Source organism: Megascapheus bottae, chromosome 4, assembly GCF_031878675.1.
Source record: "Megascapheus bottae isolate mThoBot1 chromosome 4, mThoBot2.hap1, whole genome shotgun sequence".
In the NCBI taxonomy this organism is placed as follows: Eukaryota; Metazoa; Chordata; class Mammalia; order Rodentia; family Geomyidae; genus Megascapheus; species Megascapheus bottae.
The window spans coordinates 6,531,248-6,546,421 of record NC_143512.1 but is presented as its reverse complement, the minus strand read 5'-3'; the positions used below and the strand labels follow the sequence as shown (position 1 = coordinate 6,546,421).

General features: G+C 38.4%; 1 protein-coding gene across 4 annotated transcripts in view; it reads right to left on the bottom strand.

The window, feature by feature from the left end:
- The window catches only part of Jakmip2 (janus kinase and microtubule interacting protein 2), a 148,679-nt gene that overhangs the window by 16,628 nt on the left and 116,877 nt on the right, over nucleotides 1–15,174 (bottom strand). For all 4 annotated transcript variants that reach the window (XM_090331268.1, XM_090331269.1, XM_090331270.1 and 1 more), the window contains 7 exons: nucleotides 13,595–13,693; nucleotides 12,928–13,026; nucleotides 10,714–10,767; nucleotides 9,723–9,788; nucleotides 4,632–4,700; nucleotides 3,781–3,858; nucleotides 1,692–1,895 (listed from right to left, as the gene is read on the bottom strand). In XM_090331268.1, coding sequence (XP_090187394.1) covers nucleotides 1,692–1,895; nucleotides 3,781–3,858; nucleotides 4,632–4,700; nucleotides 9,723–9,788; nucleotides 10,714–10,767; nucleotides 12,928–13,026; nucleotides 13,595–13,693 — 669 coding nt within the window. The remainder of the gene's footprint in view (nucleotides 1–1,691; nucleotides 1,896–3,780; nucleotides 3,859–4,631; nucleotides 4,701–9,722; nucleotides 9,789–10,713; nucleotides 10,768–12,927; nucleotides 13,027–13,594; nucleotides 13,694–15,174) is intronic.

The window sequence follows — 15,174 nt, the reverse complement described above, 5'->3', positions numbered from 1 at the left end:
ACAGGAACATATAATTTAATTCATTCTGGAACACTCAAATAGAATTGCCTAAAAATGATTAGAGAGATGTCCTAGAATTAAATGTCATAATTGTACACTGTGATGTTACAATCATGTTACAATTATATGTGAAAAAATCTGACAAAAGCCTTCTGGAGTAACTTTCTGCTATAAGCTACCGATTGAAAGGGAGAGCAAAGGCTAAGAAATAACTAGAAAAAGGCCTATTCGATTGGCCATTATTTGAGAAAGGTAAAATATCAATAGATTTCTCAGGCTCAGATGTGAAGAAGTCTTATCTGGCAAATGGATGGCAAGGATTTTTTTTGTCATAAATAAGTTTCGGTAGCTGTTGGTTCATCAAATTTAAACACTTCTGTTTCCATGAGTTTCTTCAAGTTACTTATTTCAGCTCTGAATACTAGAGCTGAGTGCTTTTAATTCTGGATTCTTATTGCATCTTCTATCCTTACCTTATCTAGCTATGGTGTGAATGGTAAATTATAATCAAGAAATTTAGTGGGTAAATATAATCATAATGATCAATGTATGTAAAGTGAAAATGGGAACAGATAACTTCAGGGGACTAAGATGCATGGCACTCATAAATTGATACGTTGAATTGAAACTCCTTTGTACAACTATTTAAATAAAATAATACTTAAAATGTGAAAGAAGAGGAACAGGAGTGTGGCCTAGGGGTAGAATACTGGGCTTGCTTCCTCAATACCACATATGCAGAAAGAACTGGAAGGGGTGCTAGGGCTTAAGTGGTAGAGCATTAGCCTTGAAAAAGTTCAAGGACAGTGCCAGCCCCTTGAGTTCAAACCCCAGGACCAGTAAGCAAAACAAAATAAAACAAAAAATGTGAGAGAAGTAAATGAAAAAACTAAGGAAGAAAGAAAGGAGGGAAGAAAAGAGGGAGGGAGAGAGGAAGGGAAGGAAGGAAGATTTGGTTGGAAATTGCTGGGAAATGAGTTCAAGGTGCTATTTTGCATCTTGCTAATCTGTATGAGTCAGGTAACTTTTGTATTACTTAAACTGCATTAAGACAGTACTGGGCAAAGTTTCATGCCACTGATTTGTCAGGAAGTTCTGGATTGCAATTCCAGCTCTGTTGTTTATTATTTGTATTATCTTGGGCACATCACTTAAGCTTTTTTATCTCCCCAAATGGGTTAATAACACTTACCTGTCAGGACTATGGTGAAGATGGAATATAGTGATGGAAGTTGGGCCCTTTGTTAATTTCCTGACACACAGCACAAGCCAGTGAGTATCTAGCAACTTCCAGGCTCTGTTGCTGCTGTTTGTTTTGGGACTAAAGCAGAAGGTCCTTGTTCTCTTCCACCCTCTGAAGATGAGTGGATCAGGGGTGGGCATGGATCAGAAAGTCTCTCCAGGAGTCTGGAATGCCATGGTTTTTTGGGCAATGGAGAGTAATATGGCTCTGGAATGTTCAAAGGGTGATTTCACGACAAAGCTGTTCTACTAAAGACAGCAATGTTCCACGAATGCCAATTCCTGCAAGTTGGAGTTAGTGTGAAATTAATCGTTGGAAAGCAACCATTATTCATTTAGTCTGTGACAATGTCCTGGGAGTCCCCACACTTCTACTTAATGCCGTGTACATAGTACTAACTCCAACTGGTTCAGCCCTAAGCCACCTAGATGCAGGGCTCAGTCCTCACCTGATGGGCTTGCTGCAAGAGCTCCATTCTCTCCTGGAGAATCTGGCAGTCATACTCTCTGCTCTTCCTCAGCATTTGCCGCCGTAACTTTTCTACTGCCGTCCTCAGCTCCTCTTGCTGTTTTTCACTTAACAATTCACCAAACTTGATAACAGTTTCTTGCTGCAGAGCATTGTACAAAGTAGCTTCTAGTTCCTGGATTCTCTGGCAAATAGAATTAGAAAAGTCTAACTTTGGGAGTGAACACGTGTGTGTGTGTGTGTGTGTGTGTGTGTGTGTGTGTGTGTGTGTGTGTGTTGGTTGGGGTGGGGGGATGCGCCGGCGCATGCGCACATGCACATAGATATGGTATCCCCCAGGGTCTGAGCCAGGGAAGAAATCTCAGTACTGCCCATGGTTTATGAGATTCCATAAATGTAATCTAGACAGCACAACGAGAACAATCTGTTCCACTTCTTGGGATCCTGTCCATTTCCTACACTTTAATTTTTTTTCTTTTTTACTTTTAGAAAGCATTTTGTTACAATTAGTCTATTTTTTTTCTCACATGCAAATGAGAATAGCTTGTTTTCTCTTTCCCTTGACAGCTCTGGGGCTATTGGAAAGCATCCATCCTGGTGGTCATACTTTTAAAGCTAAATGATCTCAGTTGGAGCAAAATATTTAAATCTGGAGACATAATTCATGCACAAAATATCACGTCTTTTCTGCCAATTAGTCTTTTGTACTTGGAGATGCTTTTAGGACCTCTGTGGTTTTGTTTTTTCTTGAAATAACTATCGGGAAATAAAAACCCAACAGGGATTCTTGGAGATGGTTTATTTTTAACTTTAATGCCATCTCTAGTTGCTCTAGCTCTAATATGGCTAAATGAGTGTGTGTGTGTGTGTGTGTGTGTGTGTGTGTGTGTGTAAGCCAGGATCTGCTGTCTCTCAATAGTAGGGTTTTCTTTTTTCATCATACTCCAAAGAAGACTGTTAAAAGTTGAAATCATATCCTCTGTAACTTTAACAGCAGTGACTGGGCATGTTCCAGTCTTGGTTAGGTCTAAGCATAGCTCATCTTTAAGGCAGAGCATGGTTTCCTGTCTTGAGAATTCAATAGTTTTGGAGACCCAGAAACACACACAGCTTCAATCTACGATTCTACTTAAAGCCTGGAGAAACAGAGGTGTGGGCATGGGATAAGGGAAAACTCTAGTTTTTGGTTCTTTCATGAGTGATTAATTCACTTCTTTCTCATCAAACAATTCTAGAAGCTCTTATTCATTTGGGAAGGGGAAGAATAATTGATCTTGTTCTGATCAGAGTTTCACACTTATTTTTTTTTTCTTTCCAAAAGAGACTCAGGTAGCTTTCAGGAAAGCATTATAAAAACCTCTGCTAACAACTTCAACAAAAGATTCCTTTAATGTTCTTTTTCTTTTGATTCATTATTGTGAATTCGTGGGGGATGGGAGCAAGGAGAGAAGAGCTATAAACTGTTGTCCATATTAGGAATAAATCAACATAATCTATGGCAGAGGACAAAGCTGTCTACAGGTCAGCTTGACTCCCACTTCTGGGGCCGGGTTATAGTAGTTGAGCCCACAGTTTCTAAAGGCAGATATACACATCACTCTTCTACAAACTTGAGTTCATTTCATATTGTCTAAGCCTTACTTTCTTAGTATATAAGACAAAATATTATTACCCCTGTTTTACAGGGTTACTAGGAGAAATCAATAAATTAAAAATATGAATAGCAAACATTACCCTATTATAGTACCACCACATCAACTTCCAAATAACTGGATTTGACTTAATAAAATCTTCTGTAATCTCTCCCATCATCCAGTATATCATTCATCTAATTATTATTTAATGATATACATTTAATTGTAAACAATGAGATATGATTATTACAAGATGATGGCAGAAAAGGGCTTAGGGATCCTTTTGTTCTAAAATTAGAACTAGAAGTCAATAAATAAAGGAGCTATACATGCTTTGTTCTACTCAAATGCATGGCATGACAAATTTAATAGAAGGTTTTATTCCTCAGTACATAATAATAAACACCAAAGGTTATCTTTGTTACTTGTACCTACCATATACGCCTGATCAAGAGCTTGTTTTCTGTAGTCTAGTTCTTCCTCCAAATAGCCTTTTATTTTGCAGAATTGTTCCTACAACATTGACAAACAGAAAGAACAGTTAACTACAGAACAATACATGAATTACATTGATTAATGTTTTATCTGATTCCCCCATATGACAAATCACGAGCATTTGCAGACTCGTAGATTTTTGTTTGTTAGGGAAGTAGTTCAACTTTCACTGTCTCACCCAGGGAATGCGAAAATCAATCGAACAAAATGAAGGATACAATGAAAACAATCCACATGCGATGCCTTAGAGATTTTTATGCTAGTTTGAGAGGATGTGATTAAGTATAGATTTGGATAAGACGAGTGTAAGTCTCTCTGTGTCAGCACACATATCGGCTGTTTCTACTGCATTTGCCCCTAGGGACTCAACCAACTACAGATGGAGACTTGTTTATTTTTTTCTTATAAAACGTCAGTGAAACAGCTTCTGTATTATGATGACATCGACTCTGTATCAGGAACTCTACAGCGTTTTCTAGCCACCATTTCTGTGGCTTTTACTTTACCATCATTACTTTACAATTACCAAATTACTTTACAATTTTTATGGACTAGATGAAGCCCTCAGAAAGGAACCACCTAATTCAATAGCCTAGAGTTTGGGAAATATCAAAGTATAATACGATTGAGGAAAACATGACTTGCAAAGATGAACTACTTTTGGGCATCGCATACCACAGCTTGTACCTGTACTGAGAGGAAGCCAACACCTTTCATAATGCTAGTAGCAACGGGTTCCAGCTGCTTCATCCATTTCCTTCATCTTCACTATCTTTCATCTTTATACTCACCATGTCACTTTCCAGTTCTATCATCTTCTGGTGCAAGGCAGCCTCAGCTCCTTCAATCTGCTGGATCCACTAGGAGAGACAAGAACACCTGCAATGATGACTGGCTATTGAATATACCCAAAGGCCTTTTCTCTCAGGGCTGTCTCCTCACTTCCATGTCAGGAAGCAGGCTGAGAGCAGAGGTGAAAATATACTGCATTTTTGTTTCCTACTTGAGATACAAGGCATCGGTAATGCAGCAAATTCATGCATGCACTGACATCGAACATGCCAGGCACTGTGCTAGGTAAGTAGTACTAGAGCTCCAGTTGTGAAAACCCAGCCAGTATTTATTCTGCTAGAGAACCCTATGAGATATTTTCTTAGAAATGGCAGTTTCACTGAAGTCTGAAGGAAGAGTGATACACGTTTGGGAACAGAAGGGAAAGGAAAGTTCCAAGCAGAAGAGATATGTTTATAGCTTCAGGCTGTAGGGATTAGAGTGAGCAAAATTAATTTTTCAGTGTATGAAAATGACCACAACGAAGAGACAGAGAATTATTTCAAGTGGAATTGTTTTAAATAAGTCCCATAAGATGAACTTTTCGAATACTCAGAAGTTAAATGTTATATTGCATTGATTCTAGACTTGACAAAACTCTGAATGACTTTGGTCTTTCAGTAATATGGTATGAGACTATATATATATATATATATATATATATACACACACACACAGAGTAAGAGTAATAGAACAATTTATCAGAATGAGTCCTTATCAAGTTGGTTGTCAGTTTATACCTTGGGGGGGGCAATTAGGTAAAATGATTAAATGTGAAGACTCAGAAGGGAGACTACACTGAGTCTAATTTAATTCTATTTTTGCATGGGTGTGTGGCCTTGAAAGATGGCCCAAGTTCTCTGGATCTCAGTATTATCAGAATTAAATAATACACGCAATTAATTAATGCCTGAATTAATTATTAAAGTGAATGACTGACATGTAATAGTAATGTGAATAGGACTAAAAGAAGAATTCCATGTGAGCCATCCTTCATTTGTTTTTCCATGCTTGTCTATCCCTCTACCAAGTATTTCTTTTTAGTTTTACTGTGATGACCTCTGTATTGCACTGAGTATCTCTATATACTATTTATGAAGAGATACCATGTCCATTTCTTTGCTCCTGGAATTCTGGTGGAAGAAAAGGCATATTAGGAGGAGATGTGCAAATCTCTCAGCTTTTACACATATACATAGCTTTCCTCTTGAGAAAAGTGCAGTAAAGCCAGTTTCTTGTATTCTCTCAAATTTTAATAGAACCATCATACAGCTTGTTGCACATTTATCATTGAGAAACAAATTCATTCATAACTCCTTAATATTTATGCTTCCAGAACAAGCAACAGAATATCTCAAGTCCTAAGATGTGAAATGAAGATAGAGGCCACAGTGCGGTGAAGAACATTGAGATGATGTATGTTCTATGGCTACTGTAATAGATTAAATGTTTTCTCATTTAATGTCATTGCTATTTTTATTTTTTTTTTTGTGGCAGTTCTGAGGCTTGAACTAAGTGCCTGGGCACTGTCCCTGAGATATTTTGCTCAAGGCTATCCCTCTGTAACTTGAGCTCCAGTTAGGCCTTTTTTTGTTTTTTGTTTTTTTTTTGTTTTGCTGGTTAATTGGAAATAAGATGCTCAAAGACTGGATTGGGCTGGTTTTGAACCATGATCCTTCTATCTCGGCCTCAGGGATATCTAGGACTAAATGCACTAATCATCAGTGTGTGGCCATTGTTATAATTTTTTAAATACAAAGACACAATTGTAGTTCGTTACTGCAATTTTTATCTAGATATAATGTTTGGCTAAAGATCATTCTCCCACAGAGAAATTCAAGGGTAGCATTTATATTATCTTGGAATAGAAATTTACCTGTGAGCCCTCAGCTTTGGAAGTGACGTTAACCTCAATTGCAAATGTCTACACATAAAACCATCCATAGTATTTCAAGGGAGGCTTGTGTCTTACATATCTGGTCTCTCATCTTCTACCTTAGTGCTAAGTAGATAGCCATCACTGTTTTGTCAAGTAAACCTGAGAGTTCAGTGGTAGGGACTGAAGTGACTCAAGTGGTAGGGAACCAGCCTTGAGCAGAACAATGAAACAAAACAAGCAAGGACTCACAGCTCTGAGTTCCCCCATACTAGAACACGAACACATAATCAATCAATCAATTCAACTGAGCCTGACAAACATTGTTTTGCAAAAGAATTATTATTATCATTATTATTATTAATTAGTTACAGGGCTTAAGGGCAGGATCTAGGCATTGTCCTTGAGCTTTAGTGTTTAAGGCAAGCTCTCTACCACTTTAAGTACCATTTCTGGTTTTCTGATAGCTAATGAGAAGTAAGTCTTATGGCCTTTCCTGCTTGGGCTGGCTTTGAACCATGATTTCAGATCTCAGACTCCTGAGTGGTTATGATTACAAGCAAAAGCCATTGGCACCCGGCTAAAAGAAGTTATTATTAAGATAATAATTCACCACAGCACCCATGGCCTAGCTTCTCTGTGTTTGTGTACTCTGCTGCTTGGTCACATGGAATGCTTGAGAGAAGGATGGTGCAACAGTATAGATTGTGGATTCTGTGTCCATCTGTTTCCAGCTGTGTCACCTTCAACCTTGGCAGTTACTTCTCTGTGTTTTAGATATGTTATGTACAATGGGACTCAGTGCATAGAACAGTGCAGAACTATAAGAAAATATGGGAGGGCTGGGAGTGTGGCCTAGTGGTAGAGTGCTTGCCTAGCATGCATGAAGCCCTGGGTTGAATTCCTGGGTACCACATACACAGAAAAAAGCTGGGAGTGATGCTAGGGCTCAAGTGGTAGAGCTCTATCCTTGAGAAAGCTCCAGACAATGCCCAAGCCCTGAGTTCAAGATTCTGTACTGGAAAGAAGAGAAAGGAAAGAAAAGGAAACATGGTACCATATATTCATTATGCTTCAAACCATTCCATACCACACTCACGCAGGACGTGGACTGATACAGATGGATGAATCTAAGTAAATGTGAGGCATACAAAGCTATTTTTCTTTTCATTCATTTCATTCCATGACACATTTCAGAGACTTATCTTTGTAGGAGGTAAGTGTGGAGAAATAACAGGAAAGGTACAAGAAGAGGAGGAGGAGAAGGAGGAGGAGGAGGAGGGGGAGGAGGAGGAAGGGAGGGAGGGAGAGAGGGAGGAGTGGGGGGAAGGAAAAAGGGAGGGACTGATGAGCTAAATCCCAATTCCTGGAAGTCTTCTTGCCAATGCATAGATTCTGCATCTTGTGTTAAGGATAATGTGGCATTATTAATTTTCTGGGAAGGGATGGGAGAAATGAGCAGATGTATAAATAAGTTATGGAGGATGTGGGTTTTAAAAGGGAAAATCCTAACTTTTATATCATTTCAAATGTGAAATACTGCACTATGTATTTCAAACAGAAAAGGCTTTTCTTTCCAAAAGGAAAATAAATAAAAATGAAACAAAATTTTCCCATAACCAAGAGGCCCTTTCACCCTCTGCAGAATTAATATGAATTTCTTTTGTCCCTGGCTCATATTACAATTTTCTAAGTGATCAGAAAAACATGCTTTATTTGAAACAACAATCATAAACACTTCTGTTGCTTAAACCAGTTTCCAAGGAGATTTCTTTCTTTCTTTCTTTCTTTCTTTCTTTCTTTCTTTCTTTCTTTCTTTCTTGCTTTCTTGCTTTCTTGCTTTCTTGCTTTCTTTCTTGCTTGCTTTCTTGCTTGCTTTCTTTCCCTTCCCTTCCCCCCCTCCCTCCCTCTTTTCTTTCTTTCTCTTCCTTCCTTCCTTCCTTCCTTCCTTCCTTCCTTCCTTCCTTCCTTCCTTCCTTCCTTCCTTCCTTCCTTCCTTTCTTTCTTTCTTTCTTTCTTTCTTTCTTTCCTTCTTTCTTTCTTTCTTCCCCTTCCCCTCTGTCCCTCCCTCCCTCCCTCCCTCCCTCCCTCCCTCCCTCCCTCCCTCCCTCCCTCCCTCCCTCCCTCCCTCCCTTCCTTCCTTCCTTCCTTCCTTCCTTCCTTCCTTCCTTCCTTCCTTCCTTCCTTCCTTCTTTTTGGCCAGTCCTGGGGCTCAAACTCAGGCTTTCTCAGGGCTAGTGCTCTACCACTTGAGCCACAGCACAATTTTGCCCTTCTTCTGTGTATGTGATACCAAGGAATCACAACCAGAGCTTTGTGTGTGCTAGGCAAACACTCTAGCACTAGGCCACGCTCCCAGCCCCTGCTTTTTAAATTTTATAATGACTTCTTTCTTGCTGTATTTTCTCACTCCTTATTTTGAGTAACATAGTTATATTATTTTGAGTTAGTTTGAATACTTTATTATTTTGAGTAATGTAATTGCTATATAACCTGTAAGATTCCCTCATTTCAGATTGGAGAAAGTTCTTGTTTCATTTAATTTTCGAGAATATTGTTATGTATTTTTGGAATTAAGAAAGAATATGATAAGTATGTATAGTACAGCTCATTTTATCTGAATACATGTGCATGAGTCTCAGCTATAAGCCAAGCTGATTGATTGTCCAGGTATCTAGAATATAACTGTTATCTACCTGAGTTCTCCATGTGATATTTCTTCTGTATTACCAGGTTTAGACACATGGGGGCAATAGCATACCAAGCTTGTCTTTCTCTCGACAATCCCTAAATTGGGAATTTTAGTAAACTGGAAGGGAGCCACCTCCAAAATATAAAATCCGTAGAGAACAAAAGGAAAATAGAAACAAAAGGGAATGTTTCAGACAAGAGCGACATTCCAGCTCATCACCTTTCAACAAAGCCCTTCTTCATTGGCTACCTTGGAAGAATGTTTATAAAAAAATGATATATATTTTATAAGGACCTCCACTGAACAAGTTATTTCACCTACACAAAATCAGTTTCTGGCCTTTTCTCTGTTCACCGTCTCACATTTCTTACATATCCAATAATTCAAGGTCATGCGTAAAGCAAATATCCTTTAAAATCTACCCTGTTCCTTTTGATGGGAAGTAAGACTTAAGATAATCAAAATGTTAGTGTGTCTGATTACCTTTTCTGCAAGGGATAGCACAGTGCTGGCTTGAATGATTGCCACTTGTTCTTCATTTCTCAAATTCTGTGAAAATTTTAAAACCGAGAAAGGTAATAAGCTAATGATACTTAAGGTATTTGTAGCACAGAAAGACAAAATGTGCTATAGATACCACTATACATTCATGCATCATCTTCCACTAATTCATCTTCTATTTAGTAATAATTTCTGGTTTTGAATATACATATAAATTTATTATTTTGAATTATTTAGTAATATTTTCTAACAGAGTTAATTCAAAACCTGAAAGAGGCATAGGAAGGGTAATTCTTTTGATATCTCATGAAGGCTTAATTTTGTGTTATTATCAGCCATACTTCATTAGTAATCAAATTATGAGAACATCAGAAATGAATAAAAAATTTTTAAAAAACCAAGCTCTTTGTAGAAGTTTTGATATGATTTCATTGATTCAGTTCTCTCATTTGAAAATTTTTCAAGGGAAAAATTAATGACTACTCCAACACCCCTGAAGCATTCACCTAGTGTCGCAATGAATGCTCCTTCCCTGGAATTAATAGGCCTTGGCCTGTGTGGAAAGGGGTTTAGTGAAGAAAATGATGTTAGCTATCTGCTTTATTTTTATTGGGGTTTCCAACACTCCTAGTATTTTGGAGCATCTGCAACTGTCTGGTTGATTCATTTTACACTGGATGCCCCTGAGCAAGGGAGACAGTAATTACCTTTAATCACTACAGATGTAGTCTGCATTCAAATTGGAAGCCTAGCCATGAAAAGCACTGTACCAAGTCCATTTTGCATCTAGATTCCAGAGGATCTTGTCCTTCCTTGGCCACGTTGTATGATAAATTGGTAGATTCTCACCAGGAAGCTCCGTTAGGTGAGTAGAGCAAGTTGGCCTGCTCATAAGTTGGCCAGATTCACTAACAAGCATGGCTTACCAGTGTTTAGCATATCCACATCTTACCCATGTTTAGTCATTACTTACCCCATTATCACCTAAGATATCAAGCTGCTTTATGAGATCAGGGATGTTCACATCCTGCAAAATGGAAGAGATGAACGCAAGTCAGATATAAACATGGCCTTTTATTCTACCAGTGCTAGAATACTCAGAGGAGACTTTTTTTCGGCTGTTTGCAGTCAGCTACATCTAGTTTTTAAACTTCTTTTTCATTTCCTCCTATGTGAACTTGAAATGCTACACCATAGTTCATTCTCAAGTTCCTTATTTGCAAAATGGAGACAGTGAATTGGTTGCATTGGGTGCTGTGGAAAATGAAGAAAGAAATTGTGTGAAAGAGTCTAGAAAAGACTTATATGGCCATTAGCACATTAGCATTTTTTTATATAATTAATTTTTTGTTGTTGTTTTTGCCCTGGTACTGAGGACTTGAACTCAGAGCCTTACTCTCTTACTTGGCTTTTTTTTTTTTTTTTGCCAGTCCCGGGCTTGGGCTCAGGGCCTGAGCACTGTCCCTGGATTTTCTCAAGGCTAAGGCTTTACCACTTGAGCCACAGCACCACTTCTGGCTTTTTTCTATGTATGTGGTACCGAGGAATTGAACCCGGGTCTTCGTGCATGCTAGGCAAGCACTCAACCACTAGGCCAAACTCCCAGCCCTGTTACTTGGCTTTTTTGATTAAAGGTGGTGCTCTGCCACTTAAGCCACACCGCTACTTACGATGTTTTTTGTTTGTTTTTTCCAATTGTGATAGATTCCAGACATCAGTCAATTTTGTTCTAATAAGAGAAATTTTACTCTGGTTGTTTTTTGACTGTCATATAGTACGGATGTGTTTTGTTTGGCTTTGCTGGATAGCATTAATTACATTGTATGGTTAAGTCATTGTCCTTGAATGTACTTGAAGCAGCTGGACTCCATTTCAAACAGGTCTTTTAAATATGCGCTAGCCATTGGATTAGATTGTTATTTATGTACCCAAATAAAAGCATCCAGGAAAGATAAATGGACTGTAATAAATAAATGAATTGTAATTTTTTTTTCAGGTAGCCAAGAAAGGCTAGAAGATTGAATACCATGAAAGCCGTTTAAGATGAAAAAAAGCAAACACAATTTTAGCTTACAAATTTCCCTTCTACCTTCTTAGTTCATGGGTTAAAAGCTCCTTCTCCTTGCTTATGTTTAAACATAAGCATAATTGTACATATAGTAAATGTAAGTACATAAATGTAAGTATATTAAGGCCCTGGTAACAGGAAAGGGGAAGTCTAGCTTTCTAGACAATGGAAACAGGTGGAACTAGCAGCTGAGTAGAAGCAAAAAGCGTTAAATGAGAGGCCAGGAATAGCAGGATAAATCAAAGATGTTCAGAATGTGATTCTATTACATTGGGGGATGGTATATACTTTCTGGGAAGCAGAGCCACCTTAATCTAAGTTTAATATTTACACTAGATACCAGTAGCATAACAGGTACAATTCTAACAGGCAACATGGTATGATGCTGATTCTTTTTCAAGAGAGAAGAAAAAATCCCTCCTAAATTAATCTCATCAGAACTAGATGAATTAGATGACTTCAGAAGTCAGGTGAAATTCAGAGGCCCACCAGTCAGCCAAGGGAACCCAGCAAATGTATTTCAATTTGAAAACCTTGCAACATGCTCCTAATGTGTTCCCAAGTAAAGAAGGCTAATTATCTTTCTAAATATTTTTATTTTACACCATTCTTTCTGTGACATTGTTATAAATGATTTTGACTACTCGTGGTCTTCGTCATTGTTCTTCATACATCTGTCACAGTTTTTTTTTTTTTTGGCGGGGTCGGGGGGAGTCACAGGGCTTGAACTTGGCCTGGGCACTGTCCCTGAACTCTTCAGCTCAAGGCTACCACCCTACCCTGGAGCCAAACCCCATTTCTCATTTTCTAGAGGTTAATTGGAGATAAGAGTCTCAGGTCCTTTTGTGCCTGAGCTGGATTAGAGCCTTAAACCTCAGATCCCAGCCTCTTGAAGAGCTAGGATTATAGGCATGAGCCACCATGCCTGGCTAAGGATTTTGTCACAGTTTTTATGTGCTATTGACTTTCTGATACGAGTGATTACTCTCTATTTCTAGATAGTTTGCATCCAAATGGAAGACACTGGAATAAATGATAAGACAGTCAAGAACAGCCTTCCCACACTGCAGTTTCCACTTCTCCATTCCCTAGCTTTTCTTGACTTTGACTTCTGCCTACCTTGACTCCTTCTTTCATACAGTAGATCTGTAGAGCACTCACGCCATCTGAGAATGGGTGGATCTGTAGATTGAATGGAGGAGATCGCCTCTCTCTCTCCTTGGAAAGAATGCATTAGAATTAAAAAAAATAGTTTGGATTTAACTAAGTTATTTAAAATTCATTCATCCACCTTTGTCTCCTGAGCAGATTGTTCTGAGTTCTAACAGGGCATTACCACTTTGCAGAGGTGGGACTGCGGCAAGCTGTTTACTGTCAGTTGTCTCATTTACAATATCTTTAAGATTAACTATGAGTCCAAATAAGAGTCTGAATTTGAATGTGAAATGCTTAATTTACCCTATCCCCTAATGTGTTGAGTGAATCCCGATTATTTTCATTTTACTTTATCTTATTATGTGCTGATTCTAGGGCTTGAAGTGAGCCACCTCCATTTGTTTGTTTATGGTGAGCCACAATTCTAGTCTGATAATTTTGCTGGTTAATTGGAGATGGATTCTCACAGACTTTCTGCCCTTACTGATTTCAAATGATAGTCTTCCACACGCCAGCCTAATGCATGCCTAGGATTATAGGCATGAGCCACTGATGACTGATTGATTTTCTTTTATTATCATCAATAATATCACCACCACCACCACTACCACCATCATCACCATCTCCTTACTTCCAGTTCAAGGTTTCGGAATTCCAGTAGCTCATTCTGGTCTCTGGCATCCTGTAGTTCCTGTTGTAGCCGATGGTTTTCTGCCTCCTGTTTTTCTATCTAATAAAGCAAATCTTGGAGTTAGGTGAGCATTACAAAAGCAATCGTAACTTTTCAGAATAAGTATGGATCTAGTCCACCTGCTCAGTGAATAAATCATCTCGACTGTGAAAAAGTTACCAAGTACTTTGGCTAAAGTATGTTTTTGGCTTTTCTTCTAGCTGTTTTTCAGGCAAGAATCTTTCTGGGGCTGAAATCTAGGGTCCTGTGGATAGGCCATCTGAAATGCTCACAGGACCGTTGGGGTTCAGGCAAAACCTACCAGAACAAAATTTAGGAGTATATGTAAGGAAAATGAACATCTCTCATTTCCACGGTTACTAATTGTCACAAAATAGCTTTTATTATAAATTGATCATGTATAATTTTGATGTGTTTTATTGTTATTATAAAATTGATGTACAGAGCGGTCAGTTACATGAGTCAGGTAGACAATCTATCATTGTATAATTTATGGGAGTATAATATAATGTTATAATTTTGAATATCGTATAACCAAGTCAGTTCGTAATATCCACTAATTGAAATACTTAACAACTTAACATTTTTTGTGGTTACAATGTAACTTTCTTAGGAATTTTGAATTGCAAAGCAGTTTTTTTTAACAGTAAAAGGTAGCATTCTCTGTACAATCCTTACTATAAGCAAAATAACTTCCTACGTTCCTTTTCTGTAGAGGGAATCCTACACTCCTTTGAATGCTAATTTCTGAGGTCTTCTGAGAATCTTCCTTAGTGTACTCACTCAGAAGTGACACCTCTCCTTTCTGTTCATTTGTACCTCTATTTATTAATTTTTCTGAGATGATATCTGACAAGGTGCCCAGGTTAGCTTTAAATTCCTGGGCTCCACTGACATTTCTGCCTCAGTTTCCAGAGCAGTTGGGAATACAGAGTATGCATTAGCCCCATGAGTTCCATAGCACTTTCTTAACTAGCACAATATGATTAAATAGGGAGGTAAGCCAGAGTGTGAGTCATCTTTGGCTTTGAATGAATCAGATAATCATTACTAACTGCAAGAGGTTTTGGTCTTCCTTGGGTGACTATTGTTACATACAGTGGCAACCTAAAATGTTGAATATAGAAATTCAAACCCAGGGCCGTGAATTTGGCCTAGTGGTAGAGCGCTTGTCTAGCAGGCATGAAGACCCAGGTTTGATTCCTCGGTACCACATACATAGAAAAGCTGGAAGCGGTGCTGTGGATCAAGTGGTAGAGTGCTAGCCTTGAGGAATAAGGCCAAGGACAGTGCCCAGGCCCTGAGTTCAAGCCCTAGGACAAGAAAGAAGAAAGAAAGAAAGAAAGAAAGAAAGAGAGAAAGAAAGAGAGAAAGAAAGAGAGAAAGAAAGAGAGAAAGAAAGAGAGAAAGAAAGAGGGAGGGAGGGAGGGAGGGAGGAAGGAAGGAAGGAAGGAAGGAAGGAAGGAAGGAAGGAAGGAAGGAAGGAAGGAAAGGGAAGAAAGGAAGGAAGAAAGAAGAAA